Source organism: Onychomys torridus, chromosome 13 (genome assembly GCF_903995425.1).
Source record: "Onychomys torridus chromosome 13, mOncTor1.1, whole genome shotgun sequence".
Classification (NCBI taxonomy): domain Eukaryota; kingdom Metazoa; phylum Chordata; class Mammalia; order Rodentia; family Cricetidae; genus Onychomys; species Onychomys torridus.
The window spans coordinates 35,148,458-35,172,912 of NC_050455.1; the positions used below are offsets into that span (position 1 = coordinate 35,148,458).

The 24,455-nt window shown below is 40.1% G+C and overlaps 1 protein-coding gene across 1 annotated transcript in view; it reads right to left on the minus strand.

Annotated features, from left to right (window-relative positions):
• Window positions 1-11,177: 11,177 nt before the first annotated feature.
• Pggt1b (protein geranylgeranyltransferase type I subunit beta) overlaps window positions 11,178-24,455 on the minus strand; it is a 41,639-nt gene continuing 28,361 nt past the window's right edge. Inside the window, exons 8-9 of the mRNA XM_036204941.1 lie at window positions 22,607-22,715; window positions 11,178-17,062 (exon numbers count right to left, since the gene is read on the minus strand). Of these exons, the coding sequence (XP_036060834.1) occupies window positions 16,881-17,062; window positions 22,607-22,715 (291 nt within the window). The 3' untranslated portion in view covers window positions 11,178-16,880. The remainder of the gene's footprint in view (window positions 17,063-22,606; window positions 22,716-24,455) is intronic.

Consider the following 24,455-nt stretch of genomic DNA (forward strand, 5'->3'; position numbering starts at 1 on the left):
CTAATTCCATTACTTGAGAGGTGGATGCAAGAGGATCAGAAATTCAAGATCATCCCAGGTGCATAACAAGTCTGAGGTCAGCCTTGGATACATAAAGTCCATCAGTTGGTCATTTCTGCCCCATGTTCAGACAATAGTGAACTAATTGACGAAACACAACATTACAAAAGAACCAGAGGAAAAGACATTTGTTTTCAATGACCATCTCCCTGCCATCCCTCACCCCCAACCATCTCACAGAACTCTGGGGGAAAGCACATTCCAGCTATGTGCTCTACAGGCCAGTAACAGTTAATGGAAGGCTTCCATTATGCTATTATGTATTTATAAGCACGGAAGAAGCATTATTGTCTCCCATAAATACTGTATTAAACATTCAAAAGCTAGAATTCAAATTCAGTCTGCAATCCCCTGACTTACATAAAACCTCATTTTAATAAACTGGAGTGAGCTTTCCAAGAAACAGGGGCTCTAAAGTTATGTTCGTACATGCCTGTGTACAAGGGAGAGCTGCAGTAATTTGGATCAGGGCTGGACCTTATTCAATGGTGTTTCCACCTTTCTAAACATGCTTGGAAATACACAACAGTGCTTCCAGAAACTCACTTGTTTCCTTGCATCTACTACACCTGACAGAATTTCTTATTTTAAAAATATTTAGTTGACAGCTTCATACATGTATACAAGGCTACCCCTGATTCTCCCATCTTCCTCTCAAACTTACTACCCCTCTCCTTCCTTACCTGTCTCTTTTCCAGATTCATGATTTTAGTTTTTGTGTTGTGGACCATCTGGCTTAACCAGGGCTACCTGTGTGAACACTGGGTTGGAGGCTGGTAGGGTTAGTAATGGGAACACAACTGAAGGCCAAACTCCCTCTCTCTGGTCCAGCCATAGGAAATGTTCAGCAGTGAAAGACAGGGCCTCATGAGCCCCTCTTCCATCCATGTCTGGCTGGTGAAGGGGGCCATTCTTTTGCAGACCCAGGGAAGATCTGTAGTTGTCACGTGTTTGTGATATTGCTGAGAAGATGGCATTTTGTAGCCCTCCTCCCTATCTCCTGGATTGGACTTTCTTCCCCATCCCCTTCTGCAGGATTCTCCGAGCCTAGCAGTGCATAGTAAAAATGTCTTCCACTATTCTCAGCATACTGCACAGTCGTAAGTCTCTGAATTCATGGAAGTTCACTAAAGAGAGGCTTCTCTGATTAAGGCTGAGAGTGGTTGTCTGTGGGTTAAAACACATACTTAAATGCCAGGTCAGTGTCATGCCAATGTAGCTAAATAACAGAAGAGGGCCTAAGAACTCAACCTTCATGGGCTTTTGAATAAGAATATGTTACCAGGTATGGATATTCTGCTGTGGAACTCAAATATAATCTGTGAGAGATCTTCAACTCTCTAGTCTTGTGTATTCAACTTGGTTCCTGTAGAGGCCCCCAATGTATAAAGAGCCCATTGGGAGGGTAATACCTCATGGGATGGGGAGAGTAGACCAAGGGTAATGTGGGAAGTAGAAATGGGGGATATTAGGGTGGAAAGCTTTAAGCAGGGAGGGGATGAGAGCTAGGAGACATGGGGCAGGTTAAACCAAACTGAAGGGGACATGAAAAAGCCACATGGAAGAACACAATTTTACAAACAAATTATAATTTATTTTTTTTAAAAAATGAAGGGAGATGCTCTGAATGGCTGGAAAAAAATCTCTCCCTGGAACCATGGGTTATTAACCAAAACTCCCAGTGCAGGGTGTGATCCACACCTGCTATGAATTGTTGGCCAAAGCTAGCTTAGAGGCCCCTGAAGCAGTACAGACTCTTGCCATTGCTCATGTTTACTCCCTGGAACTAGACGACTCTGTTGCACGCTACAGTGGAACCAACAGGACTGAGCTGGTGGCTTCCTCCCTGCTGGCTGGCTCTTACAGTGCTGCAAAGGCCGTGCAGGCTGCTGGAGGGAGACTGCACCAATGGTCTTTCCCAGCTGTGAATTTCATGAACTGTGAGAAAAAACGTGCTAGGTGAGGTGTGCCCACTTCTGTAATAACTGCTACAGGTGGAGAAATCTGTACTTTGCATGCTTTCATCCATAAAGGATGCAGAGATAAAATCTACATACTGTAATAATGGCCTTACACTTCCCTACTTTGTAAATGTTTCCAATAAAAAAAAAATGTCTTTCTTCTCTAGTGTTGACATGGCCTCACATGGCTAGGCCTAAAGAAGGAAATCAAGAACTGCTGGTATTTATCTATTTATTTAAAATCAGTCTTGCTAGTACTGATTCATCTCCCAAGAAAATAGTATTTTGGTAGAAAACAGTTGCCTCCTGAAGATACTGCCTGTTTTAGTTAGGGTTACTATTGCTGTGATGAAACACCATGGCCAGAGCAACTTGGGGAGGAAAGAGTGAGTTTATCTCACCCATAGTTCCATGTAATACTTCATCATCAAAAGCAGGGAGAGCAGGAACTCAGGCAGGGCAGGAACCTGGAGGCAGGCAGGAGCTGAAGCAGAGGCCATGGAGAAGTGCTGCTGACTGGCTTGCTCCCCCTGCTTTCTTATAAAACTCAGGAGGAGCAGCCCAGGGGTGACTCTACCCACAATGGACTGGGTCCTCCTGCAATAATCACTAATTTAGAAGATGTCCTACAGGCTTGCCTACAGCCAGATCTTACAGATGCATTTTCTCAATTGAGGCTCCCTTCTCTCAAGACTGTAGCTTGTGTTGACATCAAAGTAGCCAGCACACTGCCCAAACTACTGCTTAGAGACACGGTGAATTTTTATTACTGTGAAGTCATCTTAGGATCATGACTGGCAACAGAAGGTACTTATGACTTATTAAATAGGATTTCTAAACCTAGTCCTTCATCATAATTACACATGAAGCTTAAAAAATAATCTCTACTATATACTTCTGATTTAAAAAATCTTTGAGGTTAAATGTTTGAATTTAGATATTTACTAAAACAACGCATGGATGTTTAGAAATAACCAGTTAAGAACTGTATTGACTGTAACACAAGCTGAGATGCCTTCAGGGGCCTGCCAGGTGTGAGAAGTATGAGCCAGCCCTTGTAAACATCCCAGGGAAGTGGTAAAACTGGGAACAATGAGCTGTTTGAAACATCCAAATCAGCCTTTTTGTCATGGTTTGTTTTGGTTTGGTTGTTTTATTTTTTATTTTATTTTTTTGAGAATAGCTCTGGCTATTTTGGAACTATGAAGACCAGGCTGGCCTCGAACTCACAGAGATCTGTCTGCCTCTGCCTCCCAAGGGCTGAAAATTAAAGATGTGCACCACCACATCTGACTCAAATTAGCCTTTTATAAGTTTTCCCATATGAAAGTTTTCATCAAAAGACAATGATGATGATTATCCATTAACCCAGCCCTTGGTGAGAACATCATTTAATAGTTAATGCACCTGTACGCTTCCTCTTCAATTCTATGGTCTTTAAGTCATTGCATTGGATATAGAACTCTGGGCTGTCAGTCTCCCCGAGATCCTCTTCTTCTGTCATGCATTGTTTCTGATGAGAACTCCCCTGTCACATAACTCTGTTCTGGGTGTAGCTATTTTTTTTTTTTTTCTGATTGATATCCTTAAGTAATTTGTTTCTTGGAACTTGAGATTTACACTTTTTATCAAATTTGGGAATATTTTACCATTTCAAGTTTCTTCTTGAATGCTCACTTAGCCTTTGAAACTCCAAGTTATGCACACTAAGATCCTGAAAATTGCCCCACAGCCTATTAATGCCATTTTCATTTTAAAAATGATTTCTCTTTGCATTTCATCTTGCATAAGCTTCTATTGCTGTCTTCAGGCTCTCTAATCCTTTCTGTAATTTCTACTTTACTGCCATTATCTCATCTCACTTTTTCATGTCTGTATTTAACATGTTTAATCTTTCTTCCACCTATTTTGAACATAACCTCTGCTTTTTCTGCCTGTATCTCCTCTTTATGGTGGTCTATCTAGGAAGTCTCAAAGTAGCAAGGCAGGTCAACTGCTCATCTCATTTTTCATTTATTGTCCCACAGGGGTCACTTCCAATTGCCTGATGTTTAATGTCTTGATAGTCATTGGCCCATATATATCACCAAAATTTTAATGTCCTCTGAAAAAAATCAAAACCTGGCTCTCCAGCCTTTTTTTTTTTTTTTTTTTTTTTGAGACAAGTAGAAGGTGATATTGGTGGGTGTCAGAGGCTTCACACATAGCAAAGATTGGACTGGGATACAGGCACAGGGAGAGCATACATGTGGGCAAAGAGGAGACTGGACAGGTGTTATACACTCCCCCCCTCCCCCACCACTCCCTAAGGCTACGTGGTTATTTGTAGTACTGCCAAGAGTCAGAACTGGCAAGAAACCAAGGCAGGGGGAAATGTTTTCCAAAGTATAGCCTAGGGTAGAAAACGCAACCTAACTGTGGGTGTGTGCTCTTTAGTATGACTTGCTAGTGTTTACATTTTCAAGTCTGTCATCATGAAGATGTGTTTGTCAACCAAGGGAAATGGAACAAGATTTGCTGATATGCTGTATTAGGTTTTCAATATTTAGACATGTGGTATGTAGTGTGTTCCTGTGACCTGTTTCTAGCAGAGACTCTAAGGTCTCTAAAGGGAAGCAGACTTTTGGTTTATGTTCTGTCACTGTTCAGTGGCACTAAGAATGGAGAGGTCGCTAGGTATACAGTAAGGGACAGGGCTTTCAGTGTAAAGAACATTGGGAGTTTGGCACATGACAGGACAGTAAACATGTTTTGGGAGAGGGGTCATTGACATCAGTTGGAAAGAAAGAGGCCTAATTTGGAGCAAAGACACCAGAGTGTTGGGACTATGAAATTAGAAGCAGCCAGAAACATACCTTGAAAGGCCATGCTAAACCAGCAGCAGCCAGGCCAGGAGGCACCAGGGAGAGTCCCAGCAGCAGCCTGTGCAGAGCACCCCTGCCCTACCCTGGATAATACAGACTACACAGCAAGGAGCGCGAGAGACTAAACTTGTTAGCTAACACATTTGAAAGGTCCCTCTCTAACCTCCCACAAAGATAGGAGTAAACAAATACTGGGTATATTGGAGAAGTAAATCTCACTTGTTTACATATTTGAGGATCCCTACATTTTCTATTCTACTACCACAGGCTCATCATACTAGCTTTGTGGAAATAAAAAAAAATCTATCACATTATTAAATTTGAGTTTACTGTTGAGTACAACCCCTATTTTTTAAATATAAACCTTACAAATAGTTATTGTTTGTCTTACTCAAGTTACGTTTCCTGAATCTTGAATGTCAATGCGCACCAGAATCATTCAGATGTTTTGTGAAAACAGACATCTGGCACCCTGCAGCCTTCTATTTACCAGAAGCAGGAAACTTGATCTTATGAGATGTTCCAGGAGGAGTCACCATTTGCTCCCTTGGCCTTCTCTCTTGACCCCAAGCTGATTCACCCTGTTGTTGCTGCTGATTCCCTCACTGGTGTTGGAACCAGTGTTTCTAGAATTCAGTTGCTGACTTAGAACCACTGGCTCTCCAGGAAGCTTCCAGAATTCTGGCCCCAGATCCGGACAATTGAGGCACCAGCCTCTTAAACTGAGCAACTGCTGAGTCTCAGCCCCTCCAGTGTGAGACATCTTCTATTGCTATTCCAACATAAGCTAACTTAATACATTCTTTACACATTTATTTATTAAGAGGAGGGGGAGGAAGAGTTGTAGTGGAGAGCTTCTCTCCAGGTGCCACCAAGCCCCTGCAGTCCCACAACCCACATATAAAATAATCACTCAGACGCTTTTATTTCTTATAAACTCTATGGCTGTGGCAGGCTTCTTGTTATCTACTTCTATCTTAAATTAACCCATTTTTATTAATTTATACTTTGCCACTTGGCTCGTAGCTTACCTGTACCTTACATCTTTCTTGTCATGGCAGTGGCTGACAGTGTCTCTCCACCCAGCCTTTCACTTCCCACAGTTGGAGAGAAGGTCACTAACTACAAATGGCGCACAACGTTGTTGGCAAGAGTTTCCACCTAAAACCTAAGAAAAAAGATTCTAAAACAGAGCTAAAAACAGCTTCCTAGTTGTGTCTCTCAAGTTAATGGCAGCCTGCCAGTTTTAGCTACTATGGCGGGTTCCTGGCATGTGCGTCTGACCTGCAGTGTGGCAGGAATGAGGAATCTATAAGCGGCACTTTACTCTGCTGCCTGGTGGATTTAGCCTTTGCTAGTAAAAAAAAAGGAAGGAAGGAAGGAAGGAAGGAAGGAAAGGGAAGGGAAAGGAAAGGAAAGGAGGAAGGAAGGAAGGAAGGAAGGAAGGAAGGAAGGAAGGAAGGAAGGAAGGAAGGTAGGTAGGTAGGTTGGTTTCTATGCACTGCTTTGATAGAACTGCTTCTGATAGTTGATGGTACACATGGCTCCAGACCCAGAGCTGGCGGTAAACTGTACCACCGCCACTTTGGGAAGCTGAGGTGGGCAGAGCCAGCAGCCACAGAGGTGTTTCAATCTTACAAAAATAGGTATTACACAGAGAATCTGGTTTGTGTTGTCTTTGGGATTTTTAACTGCAAAAAAAATAGATTTGATCGTAAAAGCTGTTGAATTAAACAAATATGTAAACTTTAAAGGTACCTTGACTTTAAAATTTGGATATAAGGATATGTTGCTTTGAAAAAAGAGTCTCTGCTTTTGTTTCCACAGAAAGCCAGAGGCTGTGGATTTGTTCCAGATTAAGATACATCAGGTTTGATTAGCTAAGACCACCTGAAAGGTCTCTGATGACACCATGGCCCAGATGATCCAACATCCAGAATGGTTTCAAGGCAACTGGCTCAGAGGTTTACCCTCACGGATTTACTCCATAATCCTAAAATTTTCTTTGTGTCCCCATAAGATACAGTGCCCCGCTCCAGCAGGAAGTAGTAAGAGAAACTACGCCCAAATTCCCAAATATATCAAGCTGGCTTTGGAGATGGAATTGGCTCACTCCTTCTCTAAACCCAGACATATTGCTAAAATAAAAAGTTAAAAGATTCTTGTGTCCCAAATCAGAAGAGCCCTCTGATGTGGGACAAAGAAAAACCAATATTTTTTATTTAAAACAGGTTGATTATAAATACAATCTCTTTCTAAAGAAGAAAATGGGATATGATATAGATATGATAGGATGAAAGGGTAGATTAATGAACTTAAAGAGCAACAACTTGTTTAAAATGTTTACATTGGTATAGATTCTAGTCTATTGATACAAACTTACAGTTAATTTTATTATACTGTGTGTATATTTCTACTCCTGTTTAAGGTATTATGTTTGTACAGCTCATTTAAAATTGTAATGGATAATTAAAAATTAATTAGTCATCTATGATAATCATACTCGTAGCCATGTTAGTTAAGTCTTCTAGGTATACATAGAGATATTTCAAATAGATAGGTAATCTTCAAATACTTCAAAGACCTTCAGAATACGGCATTTAAAATATTTTTAAAATTTAGACTTTCTGGACAGTGAGACATGTCTGCTCCTGACAGCACTGTTTTACTTCAGAGAGGAGGATGGGCATCAAAGACACTTCATATGGAGTTTATCTTCACCTTGGCAAAAATAGCCATTTGGGCAAGAAACTGTTCTTGCCTGGACTTGATCAACTGAACATACAGGACCCATAGAAAGGTGACCACTGAACTTTGCTTGACAAAATGGTCCTTCAGGTTCCTGCTTTGCAGAGGAAACTGCCAGACATTCTACAGGACCCTAAGAAAAGTGACCAAGGGACTCTAGCCCTGTGGGCTAAAGACAGATGCCCCAACTTTACAGAAGAACTTTAGATGATTGTCCAGGCTGCCAGCTGTCTCTGTCCACCCTGCAAGATTCCTGAAAGTTGCTTACATCCTTCTCCTGTTTCTCAGGTAATATTATATCCTTCTGAGGTCTTTGATGTAGTTGAAGACTAAATAGGTATAATTTTCCTTAGTTATGATAAAAGTTAAGTTAGATATAAAACCTTAGACTCATAAATATAGGAGAGATAAAATATTTTGTTTAATTTTGTCAAAATAGACTAGATATTGTAACTATAATTCTTGCTTGATAATTGTCTTGTTATATGTAATTTTACTATGTAAAAGTTAAAACCTTACTTTAAAATAAAAAGGGGGGGGAAGTGCTGTGGATATCACTCTATATAAATAAAATGCTGTTTGGCCAGTGGCCAGGCAGGAATTATAGGCGGGACAAGAGAGAAGAGAATTCTGGGAGGTAGAAGGCTGGGGCAAAGGGACGCTGCCAGCTGCCGCCATGACAAGAAAGATGTAAGGTACTGGTAAGCCACAAGGCAAAGTATAGATTAATAGAAATGGACTAAATATAAGAGTAAGAGCTAGACAATGGTAGGCCTTAGCTAATGGCCAAGCAGTATAAATAATATAAGCACCTGTATGTCTAATTTATAAATGGGTTGTCGGACTAACAGGGCTTGGTGGGGGCTGGAGAGAAGGTCTCCAGCTACAATGAGTATTAGCAGTTGCCGTTTTCATTGTTATTTTTGTTCCAGGTAGTGTCAATGCTTCTGTCTGGAAACCACACATTGCAAACTAGTCCTGTTAATGGACAGACAATTTTCTGATCTAACTTACAGGCATATAAACTCATCACTCAGTATTACACAAACATATCAGGATGTGTTTCTGCGTATTTGTAACAAGGGACTGCCATTTCCCCCTACCAGAACAAACTCTAAAACTGACAGATTCCAATGCAGCAGAGGCGATGGACAAACATAGTACCTGGTTGCTGAGTTAATGTGCACTGCTTGTACAGAACAATAAACAAGTACTAAGATATTTTTTTAAACACCCATCATTTGGCCCAGAAATTTATTTTGTGGGAACCCTACAGAAGTCAATCAATGTTTATAGGAACATTCTTAAGTTAGAAACAAACTAAGTACTCCTTAGTAGAATGCTAGTCTAGCATGCATGAGGCCCTAAACTCAATACCTAGCAGTAAGTAAACTGGGCATGGTGGTGTAGGCCTGCAATCCCAGCTGCTCAGAACCAGAGGCAGGAAGATCAGAAGTTCAAGGTCATCTTCAGCTATACAGAGAGTTTGAGAACAGCCTAGAATACAGGAAGGGAAAAGAGAACTAATAAAAAGAGTTACAAAAGATATTGTATGAAGGATTACGTGAGTATTTCTATAGTCTAACTACTTTATAGTTTTTATAACATGTTTAGTTAAAAAAACTACAACAAAATAGCTTTTGTGGATAGTCTACTGTGGTATTCAACTGCTGAAATTTGTAAGATAAACTTCTAATAATGCTCTAGGAAGCTATACTAGTGTACTTATCGAATTGATTATCTCAGCCACCATTTTCTTTACTTAGAGAATACATGGTCTATCAAATTCCCGGCATGTTAAAAAACGACGGAATGAGGGGGAAGACCAGCCATGAATCTTAGCCATCAATAAATCTTTCACTTCATTTCAGTTTAACATGCCTTTCATGTTCCCACATAATATTTTTTGTTTGATGGTACTGGGGATGGAACCCAGAGCATGGTGCATACTAAGCACATGCTATACTGCTGACCTACATCCCTAGCCTTTACACACACTTTAAAAACCCTGAATTTTATATTATATAGTCTTATAGAACCATATACCGCCTTCCAAAATGAAGACACCATGTATGCACAGACTATTATCTTCAACTACTTCAGGAAATCCCACATACACTTTTAACAACATCCTTAATTCAAGTAGAGCTTTAATGACAAGTGAGCAGAACATTAGGGGAAATGTGGAAAGAATCCGGAAGGTAGAGGACAGACACTCTAGTTCAAGAGCAGACATGGAAAGCCTGGGCTCTAGTGTGGGCCTCATTACTGGGAATACAGACCTAACGTCAGTGACTCTGAATCAGGAGCTTAGATCAAGTTGCAAGATGAGGACAAGGAACTAAGCCACCAGTCTTTCCCAATGCCACAGAGGAACTAACCAGATTATTTTCAAGCATGACTTTCGTAGGAAGCCATGTGCCAAGAGCTACTAGAACTGAAAATGTATAAAAGTTTATCCCAACAATTCCATATCTATAAACATACCTAAAAGAAACACACAAATAGGCAGTGTGAAAATACATTCTCAAGAATCTTACAGCAACGTATTTGTAACTGTGAAAAACAAGTCATCCATAATGACAACTTAGGCAATACTCAGCAACTGATAAAACCTACATATTAAAAGACATCCCTATCATTGAATGACTGACAATACAGAATGTACATTATCTTGGTGTATAGTGCAACATGCAAAGGTTTGAGATGGATGACACTATACATCCTTCAAGGATTTGTAAATATGTAAACAATTACACAGAATTACTTAGGGAAGTAGGTACTTAGAAGTTCTTTCTCACTGATTTCAGATGCTGCCTTTATTGTAATGTGCTGCTGGGACTAATTCTAACATTTCATTTCCCTTGTTTATTGAACTATTTTTTAATATTAAACTTTTGGTTCATTTAGCAATATATTACAAATACCATTGTGTCTTTCTTAACACTGGTATAGTATCACACTATATGAATGTATTATAAACAGTCTTTTCTCCTATGACTTATAAATACCTTGGAAGATCCTTGAAGCACATCATCATCTATTTGTGTGCTTGATCTAAATTTGTAGGTATGGAATTGCCTGAGCAAAGCGTGTACGTATTTAATTCTGAGAGCTTCTGCCAGCACACTCCGTGTCTGGCAGGGCTGGTTTCGTCTCGCTTTCTCAGTTTTAATGGCTAGTCTAATACATTCTCTCAAATGAAAACAAGCATAGGATTTATTGCAGTGGCATTACATTTACAAAGTAACCCAAGAAAACTGTTTTGTAGATGTAACCGTCTTGTTAAATAAGGAGCTCAGAGCCAATTGCAGTGTTAAAAGTCAAGCGGTCAGAGCAATTCATACTGTCTTCCTATTAACAGTAAGGCACATCCTTGAGTCTATTTTCTTCTAAGAGTTTTCTTTTTCCAAAGCAGGATTTTCTTATATAGGTGTTTCAAACATGTCTGATGGAGTTCATACATGAGTCTGTTTCAGCAATCACAGAGATCTTGAGGTATATCTTCTAAACGGTTTAGGTTTATGTAGATACAGACATGACATCTTATTTTTATTAAACACTTTTATTGAATTGTATTTACACACAGAGAACAGTGCACAAAGCATGGCTGATGGCACAGCTTGGTAAATACTCATAAAATGAACGCACCTCTGTAACCAGCACCAGGGAGCCCTTGTAGTCTCTTGTAGGGCAAAGAAGCCAAGTAAAACACAGTGCACAGCAGATGGTCACACTTACAGAGAGCTCACAAACAGCGGACCTAGCAGGTGACCAAGCCAGGCCAGAAAGCACTTACTTTGCAGATGGAGGGAGTGTCTGAAAGGAGGCCATTTCTGACAACACTTGGCTCCATCTGGTGGAAATGTGGAAATGCAGCCCTCACGCTGCCTGCCCCTTAACTACTGCTAATACTTGGGTTCTTTTACGGTTTGGTGTCTCAACAAATTCCTTTGGGTTTTTCAAGTAGATGATCCTATTTGCCAAATTTGAATCTTCCTGATTCATGTCTTTGCTCTGACTTCCTTGGTTAAAGTTCTCATGTGGTGTTTAGTAAAGGAGACAGTAAGCATGTTCCTGTTCTGGCTTCTTCAGAAAGACTCTTCGGATTCAATGGTAGGGCAGAGGTGCAATGTTAGTGAATTCTCTATCAGTTTCTTATAGGAGTACTTAATTCTACCAGATCAAATGTCTTTTCTTTAACACTATATTTAAGATAGTCTAAAACTGAATTATACTTGCATTCCTAATATGAACTCAACTGAGCCACAATTTTATTCTCTTTCAAGTGCTACTGACTGGGTTGTGGGCCTAACAATTCACTGAATAATTTTTATTGACATTTACATTTGTGTTTGCAGGTGTGTGGAGGCCTAAAGTCAGCCTCAGTTGTTCTTTAGCTTTTCATGTTATGTTTTAAAATGTGTTATTATTTGTGTGTGTGGGCACATGTGTCACAGCACACATAAGGTTATAGGACAACTCTGTGGAGTTGGTTTTCTCCCTTCGCCTTTACATGGGTTATAGGAAATCTAATTAAACTTGTCAGGCTTGTGTAGCAAGACCCTCTACCAACTGAACCAGCTCCCCTGCCTCACCTTATTTTCTCGACGGGTTGTCAGGGGGATTTTGGGCTCATTGATTAGGCTGGGCTGGCTAGCCAACGAAGTACAGTGATCTGCCTGTTCCTGCTTTCTTGGCACTGGGAACTAGTGCTCAACACCAAGCCCAGCTTTTGCCTTGGGTGCTCGGGATCGAACTCACGTCTTCATGGTTGAGTGACGAACACTACTACAAGAGCTGTTGTCCCAGTCTGGAGATATTAGCAAGCCTGGATGACCTAGGATTTCCTTTTTTTTGGCATAGTCTTTGTTATGTTTTAACATTAATGTGATTATACCAACTTTACAAAGTAAACATGGGAAAAATGTAGTAATTTAAGATTCAAGATCCTTTTTCTAGCCTCTGGAATTATTAAAGCAATGTTGAGATTCTTCAGTCTTACAAGATTGTACAGTGGTCTTTATTTGCATTTCCCTATGGTAGTTATAGTCTCTGTATTAAATTTTATCAACTTGCATTTTTCTCTAAAAATTTCACCTTTGAATTTGTGTGAGATTCCTAAGACAACTTGAAATCAGTTGTGTTTAATGGCCCTTCCCCTTGTCATTTAAGTGCTCCTCCGTGCTCCTCCTGTGTGTCTCTGAGGTTAGCTGGTGGGTTGTTTCCCTGAGCATCCTCTGTATGCCAAGGCCGGAGCTATTGTACTTCTTAGCTTTAGATCAACTGCCTTTGCTTTTCTTCCTGCCTCCTTCCTCTGCTTGGTCTCGTTTTGCTCCTTGCTGCAATTCTGAGGTCGTGCATGTCACTGCAAACACGACAGCTGCTGTGGCCCCCTTTTCAGGGTTAGGTTTCCCTGGTCCGGTGTGCTCTCATCTGTGAGGGCACTGCTCTAACTCTGGGGACCCAATACTCACCTGCTTTTTAAGTGAAGTCATGGTTCAGAAGGAGGAACTACTCTAGGAAATGCTCCACCTTCCCAGCAGCCTTCCATTTCCTGTCACTTAAATGATTATGTGTGCCTATAAACTATGCATCCCTGTTGACAGGCCTTCCTCCCAACATTTGTTTTAGCTATCTCTCCTTTATGTCCCAGGCCTATCCTGTCCAATTTGGATTCTAATTCTAGCAGTTTCTTTCCAGTGCTGTGCTTTACCTCATTAATTTCAAAAGGTACATGGCATCAGGCCATGTTCTATCTACTAGGATCAACATACCTTCCACTGCTCCACACTCACCAAACCGCTGACAGGATCTGGAGAGCTCTTCTGAGTTTCAGCCTTTATTTTCAGATCGGCCCATTTCCCTCTGTAGTGAGAACATGGCAATACCACAGTTCTCCAACTTGCAGGGCTTCAGAACCCGGGTGCTTTCCTCCTCTACCCTCTGCACAGGACGTGAAACTATGTGGGCCCAAACCATGCAGGTAGGGCACATTTGTTCTTTCACTTGTTTTCTGAGGCTCATGGGGTACCACCTGTCCCCTAGCACTGCAGTGCCTGTGACTATACCTGATGTTCCTTCTGTCATCACTGGGAAAGTTAAAAGACTGCTCTGTGGGCAGCTTCTTCCTTCAGTCTAAACCCTGTTACGATTTCTATGTATTAGAGACTTTAAAAACACTTTTATGGTCATATGAAATTAGAAATTCACTGTATGCAAAGTGCTTTTTATATACTATCTCGTTTAAACCTGAATCAGCCTAGTGAATGAAATTCTATTGCTCACTTCATTGTACCATAGGGGAACTGGATCCCAGATCATGTCGCTCAATAGACAGATATGTAATTTAAACTTCAAGTCATCTTGCTTCAGATGACCTCATCATGCTGTTTATCAAATACTATCAGGTCTGGCATTTCAAATGATGACCACTGTCAGCACAATTTATATTTGAACTTTATTACTTATACCTATTTAAAAATCCAATAAAAACAAGAATTGCAGGTAAACCTAAACCTGTAGGTGACAAATAAATGTTCCTTGCTACTGCTCTTCAAAGCTCCTTAAGAGGAGGAGATGGAGAGAGGCTGGCTAGGAGGGCACACATTGCACATCTGAACTTCTGCTTCTCCTCAGACTGTGCCCCTACTTCGAGAGAGCAGATTATATGTGAAACGTTGCTTTTAATTTACTTTATTAATAAGTATTTTCTTAGACACACCTATTTAGGAAAAGCTAGAAATAGTTTTTCCACACTTCAAAACAACTCAGTATTTTTTGGTTGATATGCATCTATGAAACACCAACATTCACTGCTCCATAAAGTATCACATGGAACCTTGGCTCTTAAGAGTACACTAGAATTATTCTGCCAATAATATTCCTTTGCCAGTAAATTACTCAAGGAGTTTGCAAATACAAATTACTTTTATGTTATAAATCTTCTCTTTATTAAGAACCAATTTTCTTACCTTCCAACAATTGACAGCAACTCAGGAAAAACACTGGCTCCTGATATACACCTAGAGCGTTTTCATACATGCTGTTTCAGTTTTTAATGGCTAAGAGAGAACTCAGTTTGAGGCAGAGCTGTTGTTACTTGCTTAGATTTAAACAGAAGCAACTGGAACAACTCGTGGGAGGATAACATCTGTTGGTAAAGCTTTTCTCTCCACCACTGGAAGATTTCTTTCTAATGAGGATTTGGTTGGTTTGTTAGTTTGGGGGCCAAGGATCAAAGCCAGGGAGCCCAGAGCCTTGTGCAAACCAGGCAGTGAGCTAGACTCCCAGCACTGTTTTGTTTGACTTTGCAAAATCAATCCTAAAACTAAGCAATGTATTCTTTTTAATCATATGTTCAGTTTCCCTCTAGAAGTATTTTTATTTAGGAAATGTCTCTTTAGTTTAGGGAATAATGAAAATGCTATTATCTACCCAGAGATACTGATAATTTAGCTTTTACAATGATGTCTGTAGATTAATAATACAACTTTTATTACTAGCAAGACTAACACACTCATTTCCTCTAATGAAGAAATTTTTTTCTTGTCACCAAGTCATGGATGTGATTTATTGACAAGTTGATTGCTAACAAAGAATTTCACACCAGTTTCTTTTGGTTGTTAGTTCATAGAATTAAGACAATAAAACAAGATAATGAATAAGTGAAACCATAATTTATCCCCTCTAGATGGGTATATTTCCCTCCCATGTAGCCAAAAATATAAAAATATAAATGACTATGTATACCTCAATGGTTCTGTTTATATTTAAAGATTTATCAAACTTGAAAACATTAGAAAATTATTTACAGGTTGAGTATCACTATCCAAAATGCTTGGAACCAAACGTAATGTTTCAGATTTTCGATTCTGTTTTCAGATTCTTCGAATATTTACATATACACTTTACCTTGTGGATGGGACCCGGGTCTAAACACGGAATGCATTTATTTCATACACTTTACTCAGTAATTTCAAGTAGTTTTATATACTATTTACAGTGTCCCTGAAATTCATCTGTGACCCGTTGCATGAAGTGGTGGAATTTTCCAACTGTGTCATGCTATCAGTCAACAAATTCTGATTGTGGAGCATTTCAGATAATGGATTTTATTATTTTTGTTGCTGTTTTGTTTTTTCAGTTCAGGTTGGGGTCTCATTATGCAGCTGTGTCTGGCCTGGTACTTACTATACAGACCAGGATGGCCTTGAACTCACAGAGATCTGCCTGCCTCTGCCTCCCAAGAGCTGAAATTAAAGGCATGTGCCACTATGCCTGGCCCAGATATTGAATTTTGGATTAAGGATGCTCAACCTGGTGGGAGATAAAGCAGCTAACTACAGTGGCTACAAAATACTGAAAAAAAAAATCCAAGCAACTAAAAAGAACTCAGTTATAACCATACAAGTATAATTTACAGTGTCATGAACCTCAGAAGAATAGAACACGGAATATCTTTTTTCTAGACAGCAAAGATGATTTCTTCCCTTGCCCCCGACAAAAGGTAGCCAATGATTCGGGATTAAAACAAAACCAAACAGGTCCTCACCCAAGGAACCTATAATAAAGACACAGAGACCCTTCTCACTCATAATTACCCAGTTCAATTCCTTCTCCCTCAGTTATGCAGTACGCTCTCTTTAGAAAACTATAGTATTAGTTAAGCCTATTTTTTCTTACTATGAGCTTTTAATTTCATGTGTATAGCTTACACAAGTCTAGTTGGCACATCTTAAGAATAACACAAAATATGTTATTCTTGAAGAAAATTATGAGACCATCGATTTTTAAAGAAAAACCCCAGATACTTAATTCAATAAAGCAAGTTTCTTCCCATCAGTGTAGAGATTTTTTAAGTGATCACTAAATGCTCACCTGAAGATTATCAATGCCATATAAAGTGTAAACTTGAAGATTTGTATCCATTTTGTAAGCCAGAACTTGTACTGAAGGGTATTAAGAAGATAACCTACATACATTTGGTAAATCTGTCCCAAGAAACCTCTCAGAAACACACTATAAACATTCAAGAATCACAACAGAGTCCTGCTGAGGTTCCCAACTTCAACAAGAATTTTCTTTAAACCCAGTACAGTGGTTACTGGCTCAAGACCATATCCGGAAGTGTTAGCAGTACAAGCTTTGACTTAAGACTACCCCTTTAAAAAAGAGCACACTTGGTTACACATGGCTTTTAACCTTGAGCTACAGTTATGCTACAAACCCATTACCCCAGGGTCAGTCAAGTGGAAATATGGACATTCTCTGAGCACTCTTTAGAGTCCTTGGTCTTCCAGCTTTGATGGAGATCTCGAAGGCGCTCAGAAGTTCGTGTGCTTACATTCAGAGCAGGATGAACCTTACAGATTCCACTCTCCTCCATTAGGGACAGGCCACAGATCCCGAAGTATGCATGCAAAGCATCTGAAAAGGCATTTCAAGCCATGATCAGCATCTCACTTGTACACACTGCAAATTCCCTACAGCCAATCACTACATTAAAAGAATTAGAAAAAAATGCTAGCTTTTGAACGAAGTCGCCTCAATTTCCAGTACCATTTAAAAAAGTCAACCAAAATTATGTACTGCATTACTGAAATTACCATTAGAGGAACACATCACATGATTGTTTTGCCTATGTTCTCTAAGGATCAGAATAACAATGCCTTCTGCAGACTCCAAAATATAGAGAAAAAAAGAATTTATATTATAAAAGAATTTTTTCCTTTCATTTTGTTTTCATGGTGCTAAGTACACCCAGGGCCTTCCAGATTCTCAGCACACCCTTCACCACCGAGTTGTAACCAGAGCCCTAGAAAGTTCTCTAATAATGAAAATAAAAACAGCCTTTGAAACCAAGCAGCAACACCTGCCCTCCCACCCTTTGTCTCAAAAGCTCCTAAGCATACGCCAACACTGTGTGGAGTGGAGTAGACGGAACTCCTAAGCAATTGCCAACACTGTGGAGTAATCGGAGCGGAGAGTCTACCTGGAGAGATGTGTCATTTCTTCCCTGACAGTTCACACAGACTCACTTTCTACGTGGTGTAATAACGACTCCTCTGCCCTAGCTAGCCTCACTAGTCTCCCATTTCCAGGGAGCCACAACCCTCTGCTGAGTAGTCATTAAAGACATGGCCTCTGCTTGCCTGAGAACCTTATATAGACTTCAGAAATGCTCAGATCTCTGCAGTTGCAGGAACACTACAAAAAGTTTCATAGCAACCAAGAACACTTTTCTATTTTTGAAATGGGCAGCATTTAAGATCCTAAGAGCTATTAAAGTTCAGAAGACCTTACCAGGTCTAACTTTATCACAAGCTAAGTGGCTCACTTTCACCTAATTTTCAGAGTGAAAAATAAAATTTTCCCTGTTCCTTAAAGTTACTCTAAAATTTCAAGGTGAACACAGCAGTATTAACCTAGTTTAGAAATCAGAAAATCTTTCAGGAAAAACAAAGGGAAAGGGCTGGAGAATGAGCTCGGCAGTTCAAGAGCACTGGCTGCTCGTGCTGGGCTGCAGCACCCACAGCTCCCAAGCACCTGTGCCTCCAATCCAGGGCTCCGACACCCTCTTCTGGCATCTGCAGGTGCTGCATGCATGTGCTGCCCAGATGTAAATACAGGCAAAATATTCATACACATAAAGGTTAAAAGAAAAAGGCGAAGAGCAAGGAGTATAACACCAACTGAGAATAAAATAAATTGTAGCTTATGCGAAATCTAAATCTCTCCATATTAAGATTTTTCCTCAAAAGAAGCTTTGTAAAAGTCAGAAATCAGTACTTAATTTCAAACTTAAAACACAACAAAATATTCAAAATACCCATCAATCCAAAACCCAAACCCTTCATCTGTAGACAGTGATATACTTCCTTTAATAAAGCAGAAGTATTCTCCACAAAACTAATAAAGGTCCTGGTGCCAAATCTGCTACAAATCTTACTAAATCCAAGTTAGGGCACTCATTTGGAAACTTGTTGCTCAGACGGTTCTCCTAAAGGCCCGGCAAGCAGGCTTTGGCCCTCAGACCATCTGTGTGATGGTGTGCAGGCTCCAGGGACACTGTGTTTCTAAGTCGTCAACACACCCACATGTGGATACCGACTCTAAACTTAGCAAGTGGTCTCTAGAAAACAGCTCCATGAATTTCCTTCTCAGCAGACCAGAAAGCTGGCCCGGTGGTGGTCCACACTTAAAGCCAGCACTCGATGGCGAAGGCAGGAGGATCAAGACCAAGACCATCTCTGGCTATGCAGTGGGTTCAAGAGGAACTTGGGCACATATAAGATCCTGTCTCAAAAACCTAAAGCCAACTGAACAAAAAGCCCACAAAAATCAAATTCCACGATACCAGAAATAATCGCTTTTTCAAAAATATGAGATGCTTTCCAAATGATTGTGTTTCTTATATGTGTTATTTGTCAAAACACTGCCAGACTGACAGAAAAAAAAATGGCATCAGGACCAAAATAATCACCAAATTTCTTAAGACATCAAACATATTTACAGCTATGTGTTATATATACCAAAAATCTCAAAACTAAAATTTTTGCTTTGGAAATTGATTTGTGAAAACATATGTTGGAATATACTTTTGTAGCATCCCACATTTTCTCTAAGAAAGCATGTTTTACATTTTTAAAAAAAGGCAGGTGTGATTATTCCTTTTAGTTTAGCACAAAAGTATGATTTCATGAGCCTCTTCTTTAGTTTGACTCAAGTACACACTCAAAGCACAGAAGTTCTATAGAGATGAGCAGAAAACATTTCCTAATGCTCTGATAACCGAGACCACGATTCTATTACAATGCTACAATGCCATGCCTTAGAGCTAGCTGAGGATGTCTACAGCTAACCCTCCAATAATATGCTAATCAAACATGCCTGCTCTCGATTACTTCAGCAAGGATTTGTACAGACAAGCTACAAACAGGCTCATTTTGCTGGAGTAAACCTAAGCGGTGTGATTAAAGGCTGAGAAGGATGCTAGAGAGGGGTGCGAATTTTTGAGTGCCAGTCATATGGTCTGTAGCTATTTGGTTCCTGCATTTTAGGCAAGAAGCATGAGAAAGCAGAAATTAAGGTACTCATCTAAACACAGAGAAGTGGCCTTTCATCCTGGCACTTGGTAGGTAGAGGTAGATGGATCTCTGTGTGTTTGAGGACATTCTCAGTGAATTCCAGGCCATCGGAGGCTACACAATAAGACCCTGACTTTTAAAAAAAAGCTAACTGAAACACCAAAATTTGGAGGACAATATAGACAGTGAGGGATACCTGTATTCAGAATTTGAGAAAGTTTACTAAGTTAGTATATGTTCATATACATAGCAATGAGTTTCATAAGACATTTTAATTGAGGTATATCATATGTACCCTCTTTTCTCCCCAACCTGACAGTCTCTTCTGCTTTATGTCATACATCATCTATGTCTATATAAAGTCAAGGATCCGATCATCTATGTCTATATAAAGTCAAGGATCCCAAATGAGGGTAAACAGAGACAGGTATCTGTCTGAGCATGCTGCACTCTGCTTACCGTGAAGATCTCCAGTTGTATCCATTTTCTGCCAATAACATAATCTCATTCTGAATAAACTCCATTGGGGACATATACCACACTTTCTTTACCCATTCATCTGTTGACACCTAGGCTGGGTCTATAACTTGACTATTGAGGACACATGGCTACTGAAGGCTCTCTGTAGCATGTTACTTTACAGTTCTTTGGGGTATCACCCAGAAATGGTACAGCCGGATTATATGACAGATCCATTTTTAATCTTCTGAGGAACCTACAATCTGATCTCCATAGTGGCTGGAATAATTGATGTTCTCACAGGCAGTGTTTAAGGAGTTCCTTGCCTGGCATTCTTGTTATTTGTTTTAATAGCAGCCATTCTGACCAGGGTGAGAGGGTATCTGAATGTCATTTTATATTTCCCTGATGACTAACAATGTTGAATCCTTTATTTTTTTCATATTTTTATTGGCCATTTGAACTTCCACCTTTTGAGAACTGTCTGTTCATTTCATCATTCTATTCATGGGCTAAGTTGTTTGGGATTTGGGTATTTAGGTTTCTAAGTTTTTATGTATGCTAAATATTAATCCTCTTTCAAATATATGGCTAGTGAAGATATTTTCCCATTCTGTAGGCTCTCTTCACTATATTAACTATTTCCTCTGTTTCCCAGGAAGACTTTAATTTCATGGGATCTTGTCAATTTCTGACATTATTTCCTTGTTCTAGGTAAGAATTTAAAACTTTACTAAGAGCAGAGAAAGTCCCTGATTTTAGTAGCAATGCTTTGAGCTTTTCAATGTTGGTTAAAGCTATGCTCTGCATAGCCTTTATTATGTTGAGTTACATCTCTTTTATTCTAAGTTTCTTCAAGGCTTTTATATTGAAGCAATGTTAGATTGTCAGTCTTTTCTGCATGTATTGAGATGATCATGTGACATCTATCATTGAGCCTTAATTATGTGATGTTATACATTTAGTGAAGCAAGTATTGAACTATCCTTGCATTCCTAGAACATAGTCTACTTGCTCATGGTAAATGAACATTGTTTAAAGCAGGGTCTCATGTATGACAGGCTGGCCTCAAACTCATTGTGTATCCACAGCTGACCTTGAACTTCTAATTCTCCTGCTTTCACTTTTTATGAGGTGGAATTACATGCATGCATCATCACATCTCGTTTACATTGTGATCAAATCCAGGGTAGTATACATGCTAGACAAGCATTCTAGTAACTAGTTATAACCAAGCCCTTGAGCAATATTTTTTAATGTGTTGTTAAATTTGGCTTTGAGAATTTGTTTTTTTAAAACTTAGAAGTCATTCTTGTTTCCCTCAGGACTCAGTTAGCTTTATCAACCTGAAATAATCTAGAATGACTTGTGAAGAGGGAACCTCAACTGAAGAATTGTCCAGTTCAAACTGACCTGTTGCCATGTGTGTAGTCACATTTATGGCTAACTGTCTTGATTGCTGACAAATGTAGGAGGCCCAGCCTGCTGTGGTTAGTAACAGCCCTGGGCACATGATCCTGGGCTGTATAAGAAAGTTCGCTTGGCTGGGAGGGGTTGGCGCACACCTTTAATCCTAGCACTTGGGAGGCAGAGACAGGTGGTGAGTTCAAGGCAGCCTGGTCTACAGAGTGAATTCCGGGACAGCCAGGGCTACAAAGTGAAAGCCTATGTCAAAAAATGAAGCAAACAAGCAAGCAAGCTAGCGAGCTTGAACATAAGACACTGCAAGGCAGAGAATGAGCCAGCACGCAAGTGTCCCTTCACTGATTTCTCCCATTGATAGATTATAACCTAGTTAATAAGTCAAATTAACCATTTCCTCAAGTTGCTTTTGTCAGTTTTCTTACAGCAACAGAAAAGCAAACTAGAACACCATTAGCTCAAGTCACAGCTAACGACCCTGATGTCTGAGGCGAGCAAGTAACCCCTTGTCTTGGAGAGGACCCACTCAGAACACCTGCCTTACTTTCACACATGAAATACAACATCTCTAAGTATTAGGGGTGTAGGGGGACGTGTACTATACTAATAAATATTAACAACTTGCCCTTCCTTTGTACTACCCACACTTTAACTCTGTCTGTCCTGAATATCTTCATGACTTCTATTTTGTGTGTGGGTATGGGTAGGTTTATGGGTACACACTGTAGAGGTCAAAGGACAACCTGTAGGGTTGGCTCCCCTTTCTACCATGTTGGTCCTGGGGATTGAACCAGGTCACCAGGTCTGGCAGCAGGTGTATTTATCCACTGAACCATTTCACCAGCCTTCAGACATAGTCTTTTACAAAATGGATTGTTTATTGTAATGTTACAACTGTGACAATATTTTCTATCGTAAAAATTTCTGAAGAAAACATACACTTACCAGGTCTACTCAAGAAGTAAAACACATACTGCTTTAGAGTCATGCCAAATGTAATTACCTGGGTGACTGTCTGGCCATTTGGCGAATCCCCCCACAAGGCGATCTTGAGTTGATAGGATGTAATTCCTGTTCTTCTCAAAGTTAGTGTACTGGAAAATTTTCAGAAGCTAAAAACAAAATGACAAAAATTAACAGGTACAAAACTTACTGGCTTTTGACTCACCTTTCAGCTACTGACCATTTGGATAGGCTTTTCGCTAGCTTAGACTCCCAGAGCAAGTCTCTGGGGACTTGAGCACTTGAATGAGCCAACTACAGTATTTTCTATTTTTTTACCAAGCTCATTAGTAAGAAGGTTTACTATTGTCAAGACGTGACTTCTACCCAGGCCCACCTACAGATTCAGTAAATACCTACTAAAATTACATGGGGGTGGGGGAGATAGAGGAACATTACTCAGATATAAAAAGGAAAATTTCACATATACTACAAAATGGATGCTCCCTAACACTATGCTAAGGGAAATAAGTAGAAACAGAAGAACAAATATTGCATGATTGCACTTATATGAGTGCGATGGTTTACAATGTGTGTCTGCATCTGAGAGGGACTATCAAGATTAGGTTGACTGAGTTGGAAAGCCCCCTCCCCAAGTGTGGGCACACTACTTCCCCAGGCTAGGTCTTGAACTGCACAAACAGGAGAAAGCTACGTAAGCCCCAGTAGTCACTGCTCTCTGCTCCAATGGAGGACAAAGTGGTCAGCTGCTCCCCGCTCCTGCGGCCAGACATCCCTCCAGACCTCCCCCCCAGACCTCTAAGTCTAATCAAAGCCTCCTTCCTTCAGTTGCTTTTATCAGTTGTGTTAATAACTCGATGAGATCCCCCTACAGGAGGCTAGGGGAAAGGACAGTGGGACACTCCTGACAGGATCAGAGGCCATGGATCCAATGGCAGTGCTGGGGAGGTAGTATTCTGGCTATCAATTAACTACTGGATGACATACAAATGTATAAAAAGTACCAAACATACTAAGCTACAGCTCACCACAATGAAAGAGAAGTTACAGAATTTTATAACCAGCTTGACATCTCAGAGCCTTCTGACCAAAGGAGAGAGTTTGGTATTAGGAGTTTCTGGGTGTGACACAATAGGAGACAACATCATCACTAAGTGGCACTATGCGGGAAGCAATTATGGCTCATTTTAGATGTGGTACTGATACTAGGGATGCTGTTTCCTAAGTTATTTCATTTAGAAAACAGACTGAAGATTCCAGAAAACCAACCAAAACAAGTGATTGTCTTGAAGACAACAGTCATTGGGAGGAGTGTCTCTGAAGCAGGACAAAGGACAGCTGCTCTGGGAGGACCACCACCACCACCACCACACCACCACACCACCACCACACCACCACCACCACCACCACCACCACCACCACCACCACCACCACCAGTGCATGAGGATGCGTGGACTTCACTACACTATCCACTCTATTTTAAGTGTGTCCAAAATTTTCACTACAAAAGTACAACCTATTTTTAAATGGCATTAGAAGTAAACAGGCTATGGCCTTCATTGTAAACCAGTCTCTTTCAGAGTCCCTTCAACCACACACAGGATAGGATATCTAAGATGAACACAAACTCTTGCTATAGTCAGAACAACTGCACACGGGTGCTTCTTAAGGGGGAAGGCATTCAAGATGCAAATGATGCAGATAACAGCTCAGTGACTTTGTGTAACAAATCCACTCAATGAGGTCTGGAAGTTTTATGCAAAACAAACAATGAAGAAGAAAGGAAAATTTTAAATGGATTTCTAGCAAATGGCCTATGGTTATCTTTTTAAATTAACTTTCTGCTTCCAGGTATGATTTCCAGATCAGTCCCTGTTCTACATCTCTAG